The sequence below is a fragment of the Anomaloglossus baeobatrachus genome, chromosome 6, assembly GCF_048569485.1.
Source record: "Anomaloglossus baeobatrachus isolate aAnoBae1 chromosome 6, aAnoBae1.hap1, whole genome shotgun sequence".
NCBI classification, from domain to species: Eukaryota; Metazoa; Chordata; class Amphibia; order Anura; family Aromobatidae; genus Anomaloglossus; species Anomaloglossus baeobatrachus.
In genome coordinates this window covers 469,488,866-469,512,745 of record NC_134358.1, presented here as the reverse complement: position 1 = coordinate 469,512,745, position 23,880 = coordinate 469,488,866, and the positions used below count along the sequence as shown (strand labels likewise).

The following is a 23,880-nucleotide window of genomic DNA, read 5'->3' as shown; positions in this document are numbered from 1 at the left end:
AAAAAAAATTCTGTGGCAGCATGGTTGAAAAGCAATATCTGACTTTCATTTGTTGATTTTCATAGATATTTTTTATTTATTATTACTTTTGTCAGATTCAAATATGACCATTGTGGGTTTTTCTTTCATTAAACGAGGGGTACCAAAAATTTTGACCATGTGTGTACATCACTAGTTGTCAAGATTAAGTGTATACTTTTAATTAATCCCAAAAAAACCTGTATTCTCCATGTTTTGGAAAATAAATCTCTCACTTAAACCTTCAAATCCAATCACTTTTCTAAACTAATTCCATAGAGACACTACCACCACAGTAAGGCAATTAACATTTTTTAAGTTTTATACATATTCTGTAATAAAATTGCTTTTTTTTTTTTAATCAACAGAATTAACCATTTTCTTTTGCCAAATTTATAATAAGTGTAAATATAAAATTTTTATGTATGTGTCAGACATGTTTCATTTTATTTCATTGTAGTCTATAATTTACTATGTATTCTTACTGTATTCTGAGTTCTTTTCAAAGTCTTAAAATTATCTCAGTATCTGGCTAATAATGTGTTTTCTTAAAGAGTAACCATTTTTTTTTTAATTACATATTGATCAGTCTTTGCAAAGTTATGAAACTTTGTGAATTACGGTACTCCATTACCATATAATATTTTTCCTCCTTTTCTCACCAAAAGCCATGCTGAAAGTGCTATTTGAACTACCATGTTCATCCACTAAGTGTAAATGATGGAACTGCACAACTAGCAAATATCTATACAGCCCTTTTCCAATGCTCAGGCACTACTTGAGCGGCGTGGAGGAGGGGCTCACACTGGAGTATACATATTTCATAGACTCATATTTCAAATCAGCTACTCTAAGTTCATGAACAAGGCAACTAAAACAGCACTTTCAGCATTAATTTTGGGTAAAAAGTCACAATATAAGGTGTAGTTCAATTTTTTTCTATGGACCTATTGACTTGCATGGCCGAGTACGATACAAATTAAAGAGGCAACTCGGGCATGCTGTGATTTTTTTACAAAAAAATATAAAAGGTTTGGGGGAACATGATGGTATTTATAGCTAAACATATTCTAAAAATACTTATACCATACAACAGGTTATAACACTTTTCATGGGTCATGTTCACATGTTCAGGATCAGGTACATAATTAGGCACATGTGTTTTTTTTGTCTGTTATTTAACAGTTAAGAAAAAATAAACAGAGTATTTTATATACCACGCATATGCAGTTGGAAAAAATTGTGCAGAATAATTAATTAGCTGCAGATTTTAAAATCCACAAAGGCATCATGTTCAGTATTGCTGCAGATTCCACAAAGATAAGTTAGAAATCAGACCCTTTGAATATAATAAGGCTAATAAATGTGTGCATCAAGTACATCTCTATGGCTAATCCACTACACATATGTGAGATGAAGCCTTCAACTTGTACCATAGATTGTTTGCATTCTTCAAGCCTAAGGGGCACTTTGCACACTACGACATCGCAAGCCGATGCTGCGATGCCGTGCGCGATAGTCCCCGCCCCCGTCGCAGCTGCGATATCATGGTGATAGCTACCGTAGCGAACATGATTGCTACGGCAGCTTCACATGCACTCACCTGCCCTGCGACGTTGCTCTGGCCGGTGAACCGCCACATTATTAAGGGGGCGGGTCGTGCGGCGTCATAGCGACGTCACACGGCAGGCTGCCAATAAAACCGGAGGGGCGGAGATGAGTGTGATGTAAACATCCCGCCCACCTCCTTCCTTCCGCATAGCCGGCGTGAGCCGCAGGATGCACGTAGGAGATGTTCCTCGCTCCTGCATCTTCACACTCAGCGATGTGTGCTGCCGCAGGAACAAGGAACAACATCGTAACATCGGTATTTCCCAAATTAATGGAAATAACCGACGCTACCCCAATGATACGATTACGACGCTTTTGCGCTCGTTAATCATATCATAAAAGATTTACACACTGCGATGTCAAGAGCGACGCCGTATGTGCGTCACTTTCGATTTTACCCCACCGACATCGCACCTGCGATGTCGTAGTGTGCAAAGTGCCCCTTAGATTAAAACTAGAAGAAGAGATAAATAGACTTTATGTAACTTTTCACACACCGATCTTACTTCAAGCCTGCTGTAAAAAAATGCAAAAAATTAATGGCATAAATAGTACATTTTTTTGACTGTAGAAAACCAGTCCCCTTTCTTATATTCCCTTCATTTAAAAAATAATGATAAAAACTGAGTGAAAGCCTTAAAAGTTACACATATTAGCGCAAAATAGGTTTGCATCAAAATCCGAGACTGTAATGGCCCTGACTTGCAGAGCAGCTCCTGTGCCTTCTGTTGTGTCCTCCTGCGTGCGGCCGTCATGTTATTCTTTGCCCTGTTATGGACCATTCCCTGCACTTGGTTGTTTGCCGATGGTGGGAGGGGTTTACTCACATGCGCCGCTTCCGGGCAGTTTCTCTGCTTTATCTGGAGTGTTCGTGCCCGGAGCAGCACCAGTTGTATTCTCTGCTTAAGTTGCGGCAAGCTCCTGGTTACAGCGATTGATCTTGGTACTCGACCCAGGACTGACTTCTGACTTGTCTCTGCCTGCTCCTCCTGACTTTTCCATTACCGTTTGGCTCCCGACTTCGACTTCCCTCCTGACTACTTTTTGTATGTCCATTGTGTTTGAACATACTCTCCTAGTTACCTGAACCCCGGCTTGTTTCACGACATTGCTCCTGTCTGCACCCTGAGTCTCTTCACATCCTCTCGATTCTGACCCCGGCCCGCCAAACTTCCGTCAGTCTTTAGTATCCCTAGTGCCACCTAGTGTATTGCCTGTTTACTGCATCTCTCAGTGATTAGTTCCTCACTCCTCTGTGAGAGGGATGTTACAGACACTTTTACATTCAAGGGTATATGAAATGAAAAAGAAAAATCTGTCCATGGATTGTCTCTTACAGCTATTCTGGGTTCACACAAGCATATAAAAAGAATGGTCCCATTCTCATCCAGAAAAGTGGGACAATTTTTTTCTCAGTTATCATCCGTGTACCATCTGGGTTTTTTTTTTACTCAGCAGCTATTAATCTTTTACAGGACCATTTACAGTTTCTCATCTTACACAATTGTAAAAATCAGATGCCATACTTATGGTCCGTATATCATCTGATTATTTTTCTTTGTACTGAACAAATTTCGGAGTCATATTGTAGCATACTGCATTTTTTTTCTCATGCCAAATACAGATGAGAAAAAAAGCTCAGATCTGCACTGTCATTGAATAACATTGGTCTAAGTGGTCCATTGATCCAAATGCAAGTGCACTCATCCGATTTCAAGTAGGTCAGTTGTCCTAAGCAAATTAGAGAAAGGAAAAAGTTGTAATTGTTTTTGAGTAATTCCTGCTTTGTTCTTTTCCAGAATGAGGTGTCTATGTTGAAGAACGAGGTAGCACAACTCAAACAGCTATTGCTAACACATAAAGACTGTCCGATAACTGCCATGCAGAAAGAATCACAAGGATACTTGAGTAAGTATTGGATTATATTATCTCCATAGAGTATTTTTCAGTTATTGACTGCATCAGCTAGAAAAATGTCATGCTCCACAACATCAGAGGTATCACCAATATGCGGCACCCTATGATGCACCATACAACTGCACATGAAATTTTATACAACAGAGCTTCAGGAGACTCTGTGTGCCAATGAAATGCCTCCTGCGTACCACTGTGCCGTGTGCATGAGACTTTAAATAGCGCAAGGAGCATGACCACCATACATCTAGTACAGATCCCTATCTTAACTCCAAAGGCTGCTTTACATGCAACAACGTTGCTAACGAGGCCAGATGTGCGTCACGAATTCCGTGACCCCAGCGATATCTCATAAGCGATGTCGCTGCGTGTAAAGCGGCCTTTAGACTTAAACAGAACAATAAATATTAACCAAAACCTTTAATATTGCAGTAACTCCAAGCTTTAACAGAAACCAAATATAATTCCAAGACCTCAACATGAATGGTCCTTTGCTGCTAGTTTAGAAAGCCAAGTAATGTCTTGTCCAATGTGTAACCTCTGCCTAGTAACTTTGGTGGTAACGTTGGTGCAAGCAGATGCAAATGGTGATATAGGAAGTATTAAATATTAATTTGTGCTGTGATTGCATGCGGTGTCCAAAATTTCTATAATAGCACAAGGTGATGGGAATACTGCAACCTTGAAAAATACAGGTTACTTTGAAAAAACCTTGCCTCTACCTCAAAACCTGCATGCTATTGCCTTCAACAATTCTAACAGTGTAATTAAAGTGCATTAGTCAAAGTGGAGGGGTCTATTGTAACCTTCAATGTGCTCCTAATACCAAAATATAGTTATTGACACTATTTAGTGCAAAACTTGAAGTATTACAGCTTAATGCAAATTAGCTTTTATTTTTAAAGCATCAATTAGGCATTTCTAATATTATTTCTGTAGGGTGCTAATGCAGCTAATAACGTGTCATCAGTAAGTGTTAGATTAAGGTTTATGTCCAGCTTTGAACACCGTTTTTAAGTTTGTTTGCTTCTTAACTTGAGTAACTTTGTAAAAATATTGCATAAGGTAAAGTGTCTGTCTATAATTTTATAAAAGGATCTGGTTTTTGTCACGGACAGCAACCTGTCTATCTTTAGATTGGGTCTATTATAGCAAGTCTGCTTCCATTTAAAGGGAATCTGTCACCAAGTTTATGCTTTCCAATCTGAGTTAAAAGAAACCTGTCAGGTCCTCTATGTCCTCCAACCCAGCAGCATTCATACCTGTATACACAAATTCCCTCTCTAGCCCATCACTATTCACACTAGAGATGGACAGATTCGCAGATACCAGGGACCAGCAAGTTCAACCGGGTTTGGAGATACCTGTTTCGGACCCAAGATTGATCACAGATATCTGGTTGGACACTGGTCCCCATATAAGTCTATAGGGACCAGAATATAACACTACTTCTGGGGCTGCTCATTATCCTTCATGCATATGCACTGCTTCCCTTGCCCCCCAGCAGTCCCCACGTCTCTTATTAGTTGCAGTCTGACGCACTCAAATCTTGTGCGACAGTGTGTCTGACTGCTTTCAATCAGAGACACTGTCTGTGCATCTCCATTGGTGTAAAATAAATAAAATTTAAAATAATGACGTAGGTTCCCCCATATTATGAAACCCAGTACAGATAAAAAATGGCCTGCAGCCCTCAGGTGTGCACTTATCTTGGATGTGTATCAAAATAAAAGGGACCATATGCTGCTTTTTTAAAATTATTTAAATAAATAATCTAAAAAAAACTGTCATGTGGTCCCCCTCAATTTTGATACCCAGCCATGATAAAGCTGTCAGCTGGGAGCTGGTATTCTCAGGCTGGGGAGACCCATGCTTATTGGGCCCCCCAGCCTAAAAATAGCAGCCAGCAGCCACCCACAATTGTCACATCCATTAGTTGTGACAATCCTGGAACTTTACCTGACTCATCCTGATTGCCCTGGTGCAGTGGCAATTTGGGTAATAATGGGTTAATAACAGCTCACAGCTGCCACTAAGCCCTAGATTAGTAATGGGCGGCATCTATGAGACTACACCCATTACTAATCCATAAGTGAGACACTGGTGGTATCAGGGTTCCTGTCTATACTTTATGCTGATTTTAGATAGGCCAGCAAAAATCTGGTGGCAAATTCTTTTTAATGAAAAAGGTATGAACTGCTGTACTAGACATAGCTCATGACAAGACCATTCTTTTTTATGCTCGACAGTACTTTAAAATGATACTGATCTGGAGTTACAACCTATATTATAGTCTAGAGCTGCAATCACAATTCTGTAGGCTTCAGTGTTGAAATTACCCAGCATAGGCCTTCCATTGGTGATTTGCATTCTAGGATGATTAATCTTCACAGCAAGGACTGTAAAATAATACGAAGTTGTAAAATATTTAACTGTATTATAATGTAAGTAGTAACTCAGGATCAGCACAAGATAAGTATTGCACTGTATTTACAAATTAACCCAACATTTTAGGTATATAGTATTTCTATATATAATGGAAAACAATGTTCAGTGTTGGACATACTCTTGACCTTATAACCTATTAGATTGGCAACGCACAATTCTTCCTCTGCCATCTCTAAAGTTCAGAAGTATTCCTACAGCTTCACTGGGAAACTTATTGGGAGTCATGTATCAAAATGTCACTGACACTGAAGCTTCTTTTCAATTGTTACTTAAAATTCTGGCAAATGCAAAACTCTCCATAAAGTGATACCGACATCGACATTTCATAACTTATTCTAGCTCCAAAAGTTGAACTGGAGAAGAACGAGCATAACAGATCCTACAATTATTGGTGCAAATGACCAGCATAATTATTAGTGATTTCAAAATTGTGCAATATTTTATTAATTAAAGAACAAATTTTATACACAATCTTTTCCGTAATTGCACTATTTCCGTAACTTGCAAGATTGATACATGAACCCCATTTAATTTAAGTGTTTCTCCAGAGGTCAATTGCTGAAAACCATTTAGTAGGCCCAAACTCCTTGACAGCAACAGACAAGAAGATGGGGTCTGACTTAAGAAATTACACTACAGACACTTTCAGGTAGCCTAAAAGGGTTAGTCCTGTATGTTTACATCATGGAGAGATGACCTGGGAAAGTGACGTCACAACTACTGATACCTGAAAAAATGTACGCATGGTCGACAAGTATCATGAACCTATCCCACTTTAATGAATGGGACAAGTGCATGACATCTGCCGATTATGCAGTAGACATGACATCCTGCCCGTCACCTGTAGATGCATTAGTGAGCAGAGCAGGGTTTACCCTTTAACGCTTCTGCATATTACAGCTGCAATAACCAGACCAGCGTGGTTCTACTAGACAGAACTTGAATCAGAGGTCCCAAAGGTTTTTTTCAGTAGCACTGCGAAAGGTATTGCGGCCTTTGTACAGATGGTAAAATGGGGCCACATTATGACCATCTGAAACCAACCTACTGCAAGGTGTAAACTTGACAATTTATTTTTCTAATTCTTTAATCTGCTTTCCTGCTTTCTGTGCAAGAATGTCAAAGCATGACATCACCAACATGTGTCTATCTAACTGCTTAAAGTCGGTGCTCTCTCTATTCCCTATGTCATCTATTGTATGGAATTCATTATCATACACATAAATAGAAATGTTATTTTGCTAAATTACTAACAGTGAATCGTTAGATCAGTCAGTCATTAAATCAGCCTCGCGTTCAGTGGACCCAAGTGAATAATTCATTCCATAATTCTGAAAAAAATGTATATTCTTGTTCAGTGTTTCCTCATGTATTACGTATGTTATATAAAAAAAAGTTTTTTTAATAAAAAAAAAAATAACAATTATGCACTCATTTAACATGGGCAGCATATCGCAGAGCCCAAAGTGCTGAGGAGGTGGATATAGAGGTTTGTTGGAAATTCCTGCTCATTCTGAACTTTCAAGGCAAAGTTGTGGTCTGAATTACTGATTTAGGCTGGAGTCACACTTGCGAGAGACTGACGCGAGTCTCGCATTGCATCATCCGGTACGACCTGCCGCCCTCCGAAAATACATGCAGCCAACAAGCTCCTCTCAGGAGAGTGTGCGGCTGTGCCGGGTGATGTGATGCGAGACTCGCACGAGTTTCTGGCAAGTGTGACTCCAGCCTTAGCTATTTCTGTATACGCAACTATTTTCACACATTCACAAATCACAATCCAAGTATAAACCTGGAGATACGAACTGGCTGCAGGTCTTCTGATCTGAACTTTACAGTCTTGTAGGAATATATAAGTTCAGGTCAATAAACTCGTGGCAAGTCCATGTAGTTCATACTTAAGCTTGTGTGATTTGTGAATGTGTGGAATCCTACTTAAACAGGGTAGATCGTCAGTCACTGATAGGACAACACCCTTGACAGCTAAACCCAGAGTGAGTAGGTATTTCAACAAATACAGATTATATTAAACCTTATACCTTATCTGACAACCCTGTATAATAATCTGCTCAGTTCCCCCTGCGCTATAACATGCTCCAAGCATATTATATGACATGTTCAACCTGACAGGTTTCCTTTTAGGATGCATTCCCACGATGAGCATTTGGTGGGGTTTTGATGTTACAGATTTTCTGCAGCATTTGTGCATCTTTTTTGTAAATTAGGTTACTTGTGTTTTATTCATTGAGTTTTTGAGGGCATTTTTTACACACGTCTTTATAGTGTTATTGTCACTTTTTGCTGTCGTATGAAGTAAAGCAACTTTGTGTTTGTACTTTTTGGTATTTGACAAAACATTATTGCAGATTAAATATGTTTTTAGTGCACCACTTAATTGGAAATGCACTAAAACTTCCTATGCGTATTTTGCATGTGGATTTTAAAAGGAACCTGTCACCAGATTTGGGGCCTATAAGCTGCGGCCACCACCAGTGGGCTCATATATACAGCCTTCTAACATGCTGTATATAAGAGCCCAGGCCACTGTGTAGAACATAAAAATCACTTTATAATACTCATCCAACAGTTGATGCGGTGCAGACCGTTTGGATGGGTGTCTCCATTCTCTGGGTCCAACGACTCCTCTTTCGGCCATCTTTGTCCTCCTTCTTCTGATGCTGGGGTGCATGATGCGTCCTACGTCATGCACACAAGGCAGCATTGAGGTACTGTGCAGGCGCACTTTGATCTGTCCTGAGCAGGGCAGATCAAAGTATTGTAGTTCCCCTGCGCATGACCTCAATGCCGGATAGTGGGCATGATGTAGGATGCGTCATGCACCCAGGCTTCAGAAGAAGGAGGACAAAAATGGCCCAAAGAAGAGGCGCCGGACCCGGAGAATGGAGACACCCATCCAACCGGTCTACACTGCACCAACTGTTAGATGAATATCATAAAGTGATTTTTACATCCTACACAGTGACCTGGGCTCTTATATACAGCATTTAGAATGCTGTATATAAGAGCCCACTGGTGGTGGCCGCAGCTTATAGTCACCAAATCTGGTGAAAGGTTCTCTTTAAGCATATCATTCAATTCTATGGGTATAAACTGCACATAAAATCAGCAACAAATTAAGCAACACAACGCACTGTAAAATGCATAGGAAACAAGCTAATAATACCAAAGATGACTATACTGTGCCAAATTATATACATGAAAGAAACGTAAATAACTCAGCTCAAGAAATATGAAAACCTAAAGAGAAAGTGTGCACAAGGAGATATAAAACTCAGTTTACTTGAAAGAGAAAGAACACAATGGGCATGAGAATTTTTTAAACGGCAAAAATATGTGGCATCAAAAATTCACCAAAAACTCATTGTGGGACTGTAACGTAAAGCTGCAAAACAGGTCGAGAGTTTCAATTAAAAGAAGCACACAATTAATTGGCAGTAATTAAATCTACTTAATGGAAAAACTGGTCTTGTTACCCATACCTGCATATAAGAGAAGCTTTCATTTTTTTATCTGTTCTGAACGATGAAAGCTACAATGTAATTGATGACCCAGGGCAACTACAACAATTTTACTAATATAATTCTATAACATATATTGTGTCTTTAGATAGATTTGTGCTCAGACTTAACTGGCAAAACCTTCATACAGTATATACATACACTAAAGCTATGTTTACATGTTGCATTTTGCAGCATTTTTTTCATGAGTTTTATTAAAAGCTGCTTTTTACAGTACCAGCAAAAGCTATGAGATTCCGGAAATCTCCTGCACGCGCACACACACACACACACACACACACACAGCAAAGTCTATGAGAATTCAGAAATGATGTGTGCACGTTACTTCTATTTTTCCTTGCAGTTTTGGGTGGAGAAAAAAGAAACAGCATGTCAATTCTTTCTGCATTTTTAACCTGTGTTTTTCCATTGAAGGTAGTGAAAAACCGCGTGGGCAAAAACACATGGGCAAAAACATACCCAAAAATGCACCAAAACTGCACCAAAACGCGGCAAAAATGCATGCATTTTTTGGCCAAAGGTGCGTTTTTCCCTGAAAAAAAAACAAAAAAAAACTGGAGCGTGTGCACATAGCCTTAAATAGAAAACTGCTGCGTTTTTGAAAGAAGCAGCATGTCAGTTTTTTCAGCGTGTTTGCAGCTTTTTTCACTATTGAAATGAGAGTGCAGAAATGCAGCTGCCTTTTTTGCTGATTTTGTGGGGAATGAAAATAACTTTATGTAAACAAGTACTATAGACAAATGACACATCAAACACGAAGCTAAAAAAATGCAGTAAAACGCAGAAAAACCTGCTTTTTGGAAGCTTTTTTACTGCCAAGAGAGCAGGTTTTGTTGCAGCAAAAAAGGAACGTGTGAACATAGCCTAAGACTCGTGTAACCATGGTGTAGTTTACAAGCCTGATGTCATAGACTGAGAGGACTGGGATATAAAACATCACTTACATAAAAGTCATAACTAATTGATTCAGATTCTAGATTAGATTTTGTGCAGATTGGCAAAGCTTTGACATAGCACATTATAGTCATCATCTTTACTGGGTTAAATTTATGGAACTATCTAAAATAAAACGCTATGTTGTCCATAGTAACCAATCACAGCACAGCTTTCATTTATCAAAGGCAGAATATGAAGTGAAAGCTTAAGGGGGCTTTACACGCTACGACATCGCTAATGCGAACTCGTTGGGGTCACGGAATTGGTGACGCACATCCGGATGCCTTAGCGATGCCATTGCGTGTGACACCTATGAGCGATTTTGCATCGTCGCAAAAACGTGCAAAATCGCTCATCGGTGACATGGGGGTCCATTCTCAAAAATCGTTACTGCAGCAGTAACGAAGTTGTTCCTCGTTCCTGCGGCAGCAGACATCGCTCCGTGTGACACCGCAGGAACGAGGAAGCTCTCCTTACCTGCCTCCCGGCCACAATGCGGAAGGAAGGAGGTGGGTGGGATGTTACGTCCCGCTCATTTCCGCCCCTCCGCTTCTATTGGGCGGCAGTTCAGTGACGCAGCTGTGACGTCGCTGTGAGGCTGAACGAACCGCCCCCTTAGAAAGAAGGCGGTTCGCCGGTCACAGCGACGTCGCCGGACAGGTAAGTAGTGTGACAGGTTTCGGCAATGTTGTGCAGCACGGGCAGCGATTTGCCCGTGTCGCACAACAGATGGGGGCGGGTACCCACGCTAGCGATATCGGTACCGATATCGCAGTGTGTAAAGCGGCCTTTAGTTTCATAAATCTCCACATAATACTATATATTTATTCTCTTAACCTGTTTCAGCATTTCACTCAGAAATAAAAATCATCAGTAACTTTTTTTCTGTGCAGTTTTATCTTAGGTTGACAACCAAAACATTATAGTTCCTCCATGGGTTGTCAAACAACTTTCCCAGACACTTTGTGCCCCACTGACATACAGTAACAGAAACAGATGGTCTCATGCACATTGCAGAGCCCTGGCATGAGAGTTCTGCTGCTCACTTGCATTGTATGTGCTATGGAGCTATGGTGCCTCTGTACAGCACCGTATTATTTAGGTATTCTCCTCCAGTAGGGGAAAACCTCCATAATATGGCACTCTTTCAATATTTCTATGGGTTACAAAAAAGTTTTTAAAAGATTTACTGCTTTACTTGCCATCAATATGATTTTTTTTTACCTGGTGTAGAAGCCATTCTTCCCCTGAAGCTGGCATTTGCATTGTTTGTTCCTTCACCATTCCTGGGTGTGGCCCCCTCTTTCTGTATATAACGCTGTTATGTTTAGTCAACTTGGCTTGGTCCTCAAGAAGACTCTCATTAAGAAGAGAAAAAAAACACTCCCATTAAAACATTTTTATGGCTAAACCAGTGTGAATGTATAGTGTAGTGTTCCCACTACTGTTCCCCTCAAGCTGGCATTGTGCATTTTTTATTCCTGCGCCTCACCATTCCTGGGTGTGTGCCCTCTTTCTGTATATAAATCTATTTTGTTTAGTCAACTTGGCTTGGTCCTCAAGAAGACTCCCAACGAGAAGAATTAATAAAACACCTCCATTAAAACATTTTTCCTCGTTTCTCGATTCGAGCTGGTCAGATGCTTGGATGGGCTCGATTCATGTAATGAGCGTTATGGACAGTCAATGATTGGCCTGTTCTGGTCTCCACCCACGTACAGCTAGCCATAAACAGAGAATTTCCGTCGGGATGGAGGGCGGGTTTTTTATTTTTGTCTCACTACGTTCGAGAACATTGTTTTAACCCCCCCAAGAGAGCCATTCAAAGACTGTGAATGGCTCTCTCTTGGGTACCTGCTCATTTGATGCAGTGAAGCAAGACTGTGCGTTGTGGTCATTATTTGATGGACAAGATATCAGAGCCGCGTTCCGTGAGTACCCGAGCACCCCGATACTCGATTGAGTAATTAACAGTGCGGACAAAAATGCACAGGCTTGCTTCACTGCATGATGTTTGTATGCACCCCAGGGAGAGCCATTTGCAATCTCTGAATGGCTTTCCAAACTGATAAAACAATATTGTTAGATGTAGTGTGACAAAAATAAAAAAAAATCCAACCTCCTTCCTGCCAGAAATGCTCTGTTTATGGCTGGCTGTATGTGGGCGGCAACCCAAACAGGCCAGTCATTGACTTTCCATAATGCTCGTTACTTGCGTTGAGCTCGTCTGAGTGTCCAACCAGCTTGAATCGAGAAACAAGTATTTTAGTGCTCGTCTATCACTAATCAACTCCAATTTCTGTGGCTACTCCTGTCCTCTTCTGGGTCACGTAACGACTATTCTGACTTGCCAGCTCACACTGGAGTTTATTATTTACAGTGTAAGTTTATGGAGCCTCGTTCTGATGCTCAGTGACCTTCCATTGTAAAAGTGACTTCCAACTCACACAAAGCACAGTGCAACCTGAAGAGTCGGAACTTCAACCACTTGACTCAAAGGGAGACCGGAGTGGCTCAGGTCACTGGAGAAGACGCTATGGGTGAGTTTATTAATAAAACTACACTACATAAACATGCACAATGGTTTAGCCCACAAACATTTTAATTTGTGTGCTTCTTTAAGGGCCACACCTACTTGGCTAAAAGAGCGGAAAAGGTACCATATCTCAGGAACGTAGAGGTGCAGAGTGAAAATAAGTACAATGCCAGATTCAAGAGAAAAGTGTCATTTCTACCAGGGAAAAAAAAATGGGATTATAGCAAGTGACAGATCTTCTTGAAACAGTACTCTGGGAAAATTCTATGACAACACTGATCGGCGTAATAGTCACCCTATGTGTTACATGTCTGTTGTTATACTGAGCATACTGAGACTTTTAGTTCCATATTCATTTTTATCATGTCTTAAAGGAGCACTCCAGCAATTTATCTTTTTTTTTAGCAGAAAGTAATGTGTAGAGACCGTATTCAAATACTTATCAATTGCCATCTTCTGCCATTTTTATTGCCACTCTGGCATCACGTGATTGCATTTGTGATCTGGTGTCTCATATGGTGGCGCTGAAAATGGCTGAAGAAGGAGACTGGTTAGTATTTTAACACACTGTACACACATTACTGATTTTTAAAAGAGTGGATAATACATAAAAGCATTAACAGCAAATAGTTCTTTAATAGTTCTTTCTTTTAATTAATACATTTCTATAATACCTCTTGGTGTATGTCTGTCTTAATACTACATAATGGCTTTCACACATATATTCGCACAATATTTTCACAGTAGTTTGCCAATCACATTTTTTTCTAAACCTGGGTTGTATGATGTCATCTTTGGCCTTCTTGCAAGCTTTATTTAAGGTAACAAGCAAAGGTGCAGGAGAGCTGCTTAAAGCATTTAAAATGAATTTTCCATTTTATGCAGGATGAGTACTGCTACTCAAAAGCTGCCCAGTGCATGGTAAGTTCAGTTTCTTTTAAAGATACAGCATATATCCTTTATAAATTCTTAGTCTGATTGCTCTCATACCCATTATAGGTAATGTTGTCACTACAGGGAATGAATGCGATAACAGATACATTAACCTTAAATTGGAAAGACATTAATATTTATAATCCTTAAAAATAATACTCCATAGGATGTACTGTTTATCAAAGTCACATTCAACCTTCACATTAACCAAAGTCTAAAAGAATCAACGTAAACAATTGTCATTTTAAAAAATTCGGATGTGGCGGATCTGTTGCAGATTTCAAAAGAGTATTAAATATCCAAACATCTTTGATTAAATAGATTGATACATGTGGATAAAAATCCCACATACATTTAGTTGAAATAATCTGAAAGCATTTCAAGGCAAGCTATGGTTCTTCAAAGCTGTGAAGACCTTTTCACACAATGTTTTTACCATAAACTTTGCAAATTTAAAAAAAAAACAAAAAAACAACTATATAGTCAATAGAAGAAACACGTCACTGTGATTTAAAGGGTTTAAGTCTCTGGGACTTTGGGGCTTTATGGTTGTGGCGCTATGAACTTTCTGACAGGTAGTTGCTAAGTACTTGCTTGTTCTGCTCTGCGATGATCTGCTCTGGCTCAGAGTGGCCACAAGACCACTTCAACCAGTGTTTTTCCCCCTTCAGATCACGTCAACCGGTGGGTATCCTGCTTCCGATGATGTGATGTTGACAAAACAGTTTTGTCTTCCATTCTGATTTGTCAACAGGGAGTTACTGCTGATGTCATAGTGATTGGTAGCTAACACCCTGCTGTCAAGCTGCAAGGGAGCCGACTGTCAATCAGCATGACGTTAGCAGTGACACCCATACTGGAAGCAAAAGAGCTACTCTGTTGACGTAAGGCCAAATGAAGCCAGAGAATCACCAGCTGAAGCCGAACAGATTATCGCAGGGGTGAACAGGCAGGTAGTTAACAACTAACTGCTGGTAAGTTCTAAGCCTCATAGCCCAAAAATAACAGAGTCCCAGATAACCCCTTTAAGAGTAAACTCTTATTTTCAAAAATTCGTACAGATGAATTACAAAATGTATAAGTGGCCTAAATGTATTAAGTATAATTACTGACAACGTAAAAGTAATTAAAGGGGTATTCTCAAGTTGTCTCTTGAGTAGTTTGGAGCAACGCATTGTCTTTTCCTTACTTCCTGATTTCTAGCTGGGCAGGCTCTGCTGCTTGAGTGACAGCTCTGGTGAATAGAACTGTAGTATTAGTAGAACTATAAAGCCTAGCACAAGATCTGATGTAACACATTCACCTAACCATCCATGATTTGTTCTGGAGTTCCCTCTGTTGTCACTACATTTACACATAGAGATAAGGCATTTGATCAAGCACATGGACACAAAGAGTAGAGAGCCCTGAAAACTGCATGGCTGGTGATTCATAACTACATCTCTCTTCAAAAAATGGGAGGGAAAAGAAGGATGGGGCGGGAAGGAGGGGAGTAGATAACTGTTGTATAGAAATCAGTGGGTTTGGGAGAACTGACTGGGATGTTAAGAGTTAACCCTTCTATTTGCATGCAACTACTGTCAACTTTCAGCCAGGCACTAGAGGTCAGTCATACTGGAAGCAAGATGTAGGCTATAAATTATAAAATCTCTAACCACAAGAGAATGATAGCCCATAGAAAAATCAAGTCAACTACAGACTTGCTTATTTTTATGCTATCTAACTAATAAAAGCAATTTAAGAACTTGAGAACACCCCTGTAGTTCCTTGATTATAATTGTTTTCAAGGGGAGAAAAGTATCTTGTCTACTAAATTATTAGTTATTCCTATAGCCAAAATCAGATGTCCGTGAAACACGCTCCGAGTATTGGACATGGGTCTTCTGACCCAAACTCAACAGTCTCATGGTCATATATGAAGCTGTTGAGTTGGGGTCAGGAGACCCTCAACAACTCTGGACATTGTGGTCTGTACTCAAACCTTGTTTTGTGAATGTCTGAATATAAGTTTAGTAATATATTAGAAACACTTTCTAAGCATGATCCGCTTAATGACAATGTGCCAGTCTACTGTTTGTTCCTTAGGAGCAAGTGAGATTTTTTGAACATTCAGTACTTTTCCTATATGTGTCTGTTTACAGCTGTGCAATTTCTTTCTATTTAGAAATCTAATCATTAACATACTACTAAAGCAAGCATTGCCTAGGTTTAATATATTTGCATATATTTATATTATTAATAGTATTATTTATCAAACAGTATGATATTATACAACTGAATGAACACAATATATGTGTATATTGAAGAATACTTTTACATAAATATGCAGCGGTATGATTTTAAATGTTCTGATATAGTCTTGTAATGTAACTTATTTACCTCCAGAATAGTGAGTGTACTGTATTATTTGCTCGATAGTGAGTGTTATCTTCCTTGGTGTATACATAGAGTAAGCATTTGATACGCGTTACAGAATAATCTGATGTTTCAGAACTTGTTACCCAACCAAAACCTTGTGGAGGCTTATTCTGTATATTGAGCAGCTATGTAAGGGTTCATACTGAATATAGGAGGCTGTTTATATATATAGGACTATGTGAGGAATCATCCTGTATATAGGAGCTGTGTGAGGGCTCATCCTGTATATAGAGGCTATCTGAGGGCTCATCTTGTATATAGAGGCTATATGAGGGCTCATCCTGTATTTAGGATTATGTGAGTGCTCATCCTCTATATAGCGGCTATGTGATTGCTCATCCTATATATAAAGGCTATGGGAGGACTCATTCTGTATATATGGGGCTGTTTGAGGGCTCATATTGTATATATGAAGCTATTGGAGAGCTCAGCCTTTATATAGGGGTTATGTAAGGGCTCATCTTGTATATAGGGGTTATATGAGGGCTCACACTGTATATATGGAGCTATGTGAGGGCTCATACTGTATCTAAGGAGCTATTTGGGGGCTTATACTGTATATAGGAAGGCTATATGTGGGCTCATCCTGTATATAGGGAGCTATCTGGGGGCTTATCCTTTATATAGGGAGGTATGCGAGGGCTCAACCTTTATATAGGGAGGTATGTGAGGGCTCATCCTGCATATAGGGAGCTGTCAGGGGTCTCATAATGTACAGTATATAGAGGTCTATGAGTGGGCTCATACTGTGTATAGGGGGTGCTGTGTTTGGGCTCATATTGTATATAGGAAGGGTTTCTGCATACTTAATTCTGATCAATATAAAGTGATACATAACATATTAATTATAATTATTGTTTTTTATTAATATGACAAGATTAATATTGAGCATGATTAATTTTATCCTTTTGGTTCAGTTCTCCCCATGGTCTCTCATGTGGCCCCTGAGGAAAATTAATTCCCCACCCCTGCTCTATTATATATAGTGCCACTATGTAGCACTATAAGATGATCTATAAGGGGGATCATGTGATATGTCACATGATACATCTAGCCGGGGGGCCCTCTCTCCTTCTAAACTGCCCAGGGCCCAGAGTTTTAACCTGCCCCTGCTCTTGATCATGACAATGATTATTTTAATTCCAATAAAACAGCTTTTTATTGAATTCAAGGTTAGAAAATCAAATTATCTAAGCTGTTCCTTTACAATACTACAATACTGATCTCCAGCTTTAAAGGGATTGTCCCGCCTTAGTGTACAAGTTTGCAGAAATTTTATGTAACTACAGATTTGGGAATCCTCACAGCACACAATACACGCACAGTCAGAATTATTCAGCATCCGGAGCAGGCAGGCCTGTGACCGCAAGTATGTGATTTGCATACATGTAGTCATGTGCTGACTAGACATGCAGCCTCACTCAATACAAGTGAATTAAGCAAGGATGGAAAGTGGCTGGAGGTATGAAAATTGCATACTTGCGGTCAAATGATCACCCGCTCCCAGAATAATCTTCACAGCATTTGTAGTGCGCGCTGTGTGGATAACAAGTCTGCAGTGTCACTGAAAACTTGTTCAGGATATTCAGGGGGCTAGATGAAAAATGGAATGACAGCTCATGTTGAAGCCATGTGAGTTCAGCAAAGTGATATACAGGACTTTGGTCCAGTAGCTATGGTGGTAGTCTGTGGCAACTGGACCAGAATACTGTAAACATCCTTTTACCTGTCGGCATCCTGGGTGCCTCTTATAATCCGAAGACATTGTGGGATCCTACTAATCACAAGAGGAGCCCAAGATACTGGCAGACAGAAGTTTGCAGTGCAATGGTACAGCTGCCACAGAATACCGATTTGGCCACTGGACTAAGGTTCCTTTTTTATATCACTAGTGCCATTTTTCTTACTTCCATCATAAGTGTGCCATGCCCTCTTTTGTATTTGATGGCACTTATTATTACATATAGCTTTGTAATATACTCAATAAGACGACAGTGCCCCACTCATCTCTCATGTAGTAATTCACATTCATTTTGGATGCAATTGCTGTAATCTAGCAAATTTGAAGGAGGAAGTCTCTCCCTCCCACACTGAGAGCCTCAGCCTAAGGCCTCTTTCACACGTCAGTGATTCTGGTATGTATGTGACAGTTTTTCTACGTACCAGAATCACGGACATACACAGACCCATTAAAATGCGCACACATCACTGATTTTTCAATGACCATGTCTCCATGTGTCCGTGTTTCCGCACAGAGACAAGTACGTTTTTTTCTGGCACCACTGATGTCCCACGGGCCACATTGTAGTGTGATCTGTGAAAAACTTACCAGAAAAAAACATATGTTTGCAGTAAAAAGCTTTTTACTCTCACCTTCTCCAGCGATGCTGTGTTCAGCTGCTGCTGGCTGCTGCTTCCAAGTCAGCTACTTACTCTCCTGAATATGCACTGCACTGCCAACCGGAAGTAGCAATAGCAGTGACACAGCAGTGGCCGGACACAGCAGAGCCAGAGATTCAGCACCACGGAGAGCAGGAGCGGGGACAGGCGAGTTTGAAATACCTGATCTCAATGTGCTATCACGGATCATGGATAGCACATGGAAAACACACTTGTGCCGTGCGGCACACGGAGGGACTTATGCACTTCTAACACGTCACTGTGCTTTTCACTGACGTGTGAAACAGGCCCAAACTAGGAGTTTCACTAGCAACCAAGGCCTCTGACTGAGACTGTATTGAGGGTTGTGTGCTCACGGATTTTCTCACCACTGCTCAAGGGCTTATCTGTGATGGGAGCCAGTAGGTTTTATTAAACTATGCTGCTCGTGTGACTAAGTTTCACCTGTTATTGTAATTTATTTTAAATGTTTTTATACTATGTAGTAAATTATAACAAAATATTGTGCCAATGTCTTACCCAGGTCCTGAGAACAGCCCACCCGAGAGCCCAGTTCCTGCCTGCTCCCAGCAGCAAGTGATCCAGCATAACACCATTACGACTTCCTCTTCAGTCAGTGATATGGTTGGAAGCTCCACTCTAAACCCTCTTGCCAACCACAGAACAGACATAAATCCCATTCTCTGAGACAATGGGTACAAGAACTGCCTCCGGGAGTTTGGTATTAAATCAGATCTTCCATTTTTATGAACTTTTTTTCAACTTTATTTGAAACCTGGAAGTCTCTTCATTCATTTAAAGACCATACCTACCCCCTTTTTATAGTATTCATTGTTTTGTCTTTTTATGTCTAAGAAAAGGGATTTATTACATTATTATCATGCAGTTTTGGGAAATGCGTGATGCTTTCTCAGTGTTCTGGTACAATGTATTAGTTTATGAACTGCCGCATTTATGTACATAGCTACATTTTTTTTTTGTTTTTTTGAACTAGAAAGTCATCTGACCCATTTGTTCTTTAAAAAACTATACATATAAAAAGGTTAACAGCCATTTCTGCTCAAAGACCAAATTGTGGGGTTGCACCAAGCTAATAAAATATACAATGTCATTTTATCAGAGTGCAAGTAGCCATTTTGTGGAGCAGATCCAATACTTAGGAGATGTACAATAAAATTGGTATCCATTTCTGAAGAAATTTTTATAAAATTATTAAATATTTATTTGCACCACAAAATGACTGTTTGCACATTTTGTGAGTAATGGAACCCCTTTTACATGTATCATTGTTTCAAGCAACTACAAAGTGATCTGTTACATTTCCAGTGACCTATTCTTTACATTTCACAGTTAAATTCCTTATTTTTGTTAATAAAAAAAAAGCATAGATAATTGTTATCTATATAAAGTATGGGTATCATGGATCTAAATGTATTGCCTGAAAACCTGGTCTTATTGCCCATAGCAACCAGACCGAGTCCATGTTTCCAGGGAAATTAGGAAACTGAATTTGATTGTTGGTTGGTATGAGCAGAGAGGTTTTTCTTTTCTATTGAGTTCTCAAAAAAATGAGGCCCGTTAGGACAGATTTATCAGTGTTTTATTTAGGAGATGTATGACAACTGTCGATTGTGAGGTTTTACCTATTAATCCAGGAGTTAAGCCTACTTAGTGACTCAAGAAGAGTCTTTTCAATTCTGGTTCCAATGTTTTTGAGGAAATGTTTCACTTGACTCCTCTCCCAAGGAGAAATCACGTTTTTATAGCTAAATATATATCCCCTACATGAAGCTGTCCTATAAGGCCCACAACAGTATTGATAATCCTGTCCTATCAAGTATTTTTTAAAAATAACTCACCTCTTACTGTAAATTATTTCATATATGAAAAGCCATCTGGAACGTTCTCCCGTATATTAATTATTGGGCCTCCAACCTACTACCTTCATATGCGTTAACTTCTGTTAGAGATTTAGTACCTTATATCATACAGTAATGAGAGATTCATTAAAAACAGTATGGTTGCCTGTAGCACCCAACCAACAATGGATTTACAGAACAATTTACAAAAATACTAACATCTAATTGGTTTCCAAAACAATACATTAAAATTACCTTAGAAAACATGGAACCTCTGGTCCATGGTGCACCTTTCATTTTTTCAATTAAGTTCAGAAACTAAACAATTAATGTTGTTGGTTGCTATGGTTGAATAGGACAGTTTTTATATGAGGCCCCATGAGTTTCTGTTGGTTTTAGTTTCTTAGGCATATTGTAAATATGCTCTGCATTAGGGCTCATGTGCAAGCTGGCATTAAAGAGGTTGTCCTTAGGATAGGTCATCAATGTCCGAAACACTGCACCCCTGCCATTCAGCTGTCTCTAGGTGCTTGCGGCAGCAGTAGGTGGCCAGAAATGCTCAGTTCTGGAGCTGCCCTGTCTACTGATAGTGGCTGTGGCCTGGTACTGCACATCCGCCTCCTATTCAAATCAGTAGGAGGCATATGTGCAGTACCTAGCTGCGGCTGCTATCAGAAGACGGAGCAGCTCTGGAACTGACCGATAACAGTCACAGGCTGCCACCGGAGGCACCGGGAACAGCTGATCGATGAGGGTACCTGATGTCAGATCCCAAATTATCAGACAATGATAACCTATCCTAAGGATAGGTCTTCAATGTTTAAGTAGTGGACAACCTCTTTAAATGAAACATGTCACTATGAATATGCAGTCCAACCTGCAGCCAACGTCATAGAACAGGGGGAGCTGAGTGGATCAATATATAATTTTGTAAGAAAAGATTCAGTATAACCTGTGTTTTTATCATTTAAATCATTTAATCCTCTGCTGTTTCTGGGATTTTAAGTCTAGTGGGCGTCCTATCAGTGACTGACAGCTGTCTTTGTATAAGTATGCATAGAGAGTCTGCTATCGGTCACTGATAGGTCTACCCACTGCACCAAAAATACCAGAAAGAGGTTTAAATTATTTCTCACAAAATTATATATCAATCTACTAAGCTCTCTCTGCTATATGGCATGTAGCCTGCACATTGGACTGCATTTTCATGGTGCCAGGTTCCCTTGAAAGCACTATTCAACACCCAAGATGTACTGGTCCATAATGCAGCACCAAAGACTTTTGTGGACCTCTACTGTACCCTTGTTTGCCTTTTGATTTTATAGTGGGGCATAAAGAGTGCTGGAGAACAGCTTCGTAATACCATGTCCAAGGGGATTGGGTACACAGTAGCATTACTGAGCTTTTCTTTGGTGTCGCGCAGTGAGCCATACACAGGTGCATAGAGACCCTAATGTTCCTGTAGTGCAGAACCCAAAGAGCTTCCTGTGCTTCCATACAGTCTCCCAATGATATAATATGGAGTATAAAATGATATTGAAAATGTCGTGATCTACAATATTTCTTTCCATTCTTCCTACCAGAATCAAAGGAAAACGTATTCTAGTTGCCTTAATTTTTTGCCACCCAACATTTACCCTAAAGACACAATAGCACTGCCCAGTACCATGTCTGACACCATTTACCCCAAAAACCTTGTCTATAAAAAGTCTGATCTTTATTTAAAAATATTTTCAAAAATTCAATGTATAATGTGTAGAGCTATTATATACCCAACCCAACCCGAGTCCAGGTCTAGTGTGCACTGTACTTTCTTTAATTTAACCCAGTCAACCAAAACAATGTACAGGCCTTTTTTATACATTATATAAATATAAATATATATATATATATAGATATGCATATATATTTTTAAGCAAGCATTTACTTTTAAATCGTTTAGTCCAATGCTTTCTTTTTTATTGCTTTTCTACATTTTATGGGAAATCAGATAGCCTTTTATAAAAAATGGAGCATATATATTAGTACACCATGTGTAAAAAAAATAAAAAAAATTCTATACCTTTTAAAATGCCCCAGGGTGCTAATTTAGTTAGATTTTTTTTGTTGTTATTTTTTCTTGTTTTTTTATATAATTGAAATTATATGAACATAAGCACTAATGGTAACACAAGAATGGCATTTTATGTTACCTTTGATTGGAATCAAGCTTTATGGTTTGGTTCTGTTTCCTCAGTTAAAATACAGTTGCAATTTTTCTATTTTTTTTTTTTTATCAAAACGGAAAAAAAAAAAAAAAATAAGGTTCAGCTGTTCTATATGCATCTGAGTTTTCTCAATTTTGTGGCTTGACAGTTTGACATATGTATACCTTGTGGCTCAGGCATGTCTGTTTTTTATGCTAAACCAACAAGCTGACTCGTGTCAGTCTGTACTGCTATACAGTTTGCCATTACATAGCATTCACAATTAACAGTGACTTTAAGACTGTTGACCTTCACTCGCAGTCACAGGCGGTGATGAGTGTTAATCATGTTTGCGGGAACACCAAACCAAAAGGCCGTAGCAATTATATATATCCCCATACTTGCCGCCATATGGACCAAGCACCTTTTATTGCAGTTCATTTGATTTGCACAATATGTATGGACATTTTTATGTCTTGATCGTCAGCTCAAAAGCCCATTTCGCCTCGGAAAGTCAAAAGTGTGTGTCTGTTACATAGAAATGTACTACAGAAATAGCAGAACTGAGTTTGTCATTTGACTCTTTTCATCGTGACATTATATTTTACTTGGAACTGTAGCAAAACTTACTGCTCTGTCTTATCACAATGTAATAAGAAAGCAGCCCCAAAGAGTTAAGATATATTACAAATTCAGCACTGCTACATGTGTATATGCAAGCACTAGTAATGTATTGCTGGTGATTTTATCTAATAAATAATTGTATACTGTTGAACATGGAAGTGTTGATTTATGATTCCTACCAGTAACTAAAGGGAACCTGTCAGGTGCCTTATGCACCCGGAACCACGAGCAGTTCTGGGTGCATATTGCTAATCTCTGCCTAACCGTCCCTGTATACACTAGCATAGATAAAGAGATCTTTAGAAAAAGTATTTCTAAAGATTCTTTATAATATGCTAATAAGCGTGGGGACTACTTGTAAGGGCGCTAGTACCCTTGGCTAGTCAACTCCCTTAGCATGTTAGCACGCCCACAGGGGGTGGCCTCATTATCATATGATAAAAGATCTTTAGAAATAC

General features: G+C 39.4%; 1 protein-coding gene across 4 annotated transcripts in view; it reads left to right on the top strand.

The window, feature by feature from the left end:
- Positions 1–23,621, top strand: part of CREB5 (cAMP responsive element binding protein 5) — a 686,421-nt gene extending 662,800 nt beyond the window's left edge. For 3 of the 4 annotated variants that reach the window (XM_075315324.1, XM_075315323.1, XM_075315327.1), the window contains 2 exons: positions 3,429–3,537; positions 19,277–23,621. In XM_075315324.1, coding sequence (XP_075171439.1) covers positions 3,429–3,537; positions 19,277–19,440 — 273 coding nt within the window. In that variant the 3' untranslated portion in view covers positions 19,441–23,621. Of the gene's footprint in view, positions 1–3,428; positions 3,538–13,887; positions 13,924–19,276 lie in introns of all 4 variants that reach the window. The other variant, XM_075315326.1, reaches the window with a different exon arrangement.
- The last annotated feature ends 259 nt before the right edge of the window (positions 23,622–23,880 follow it).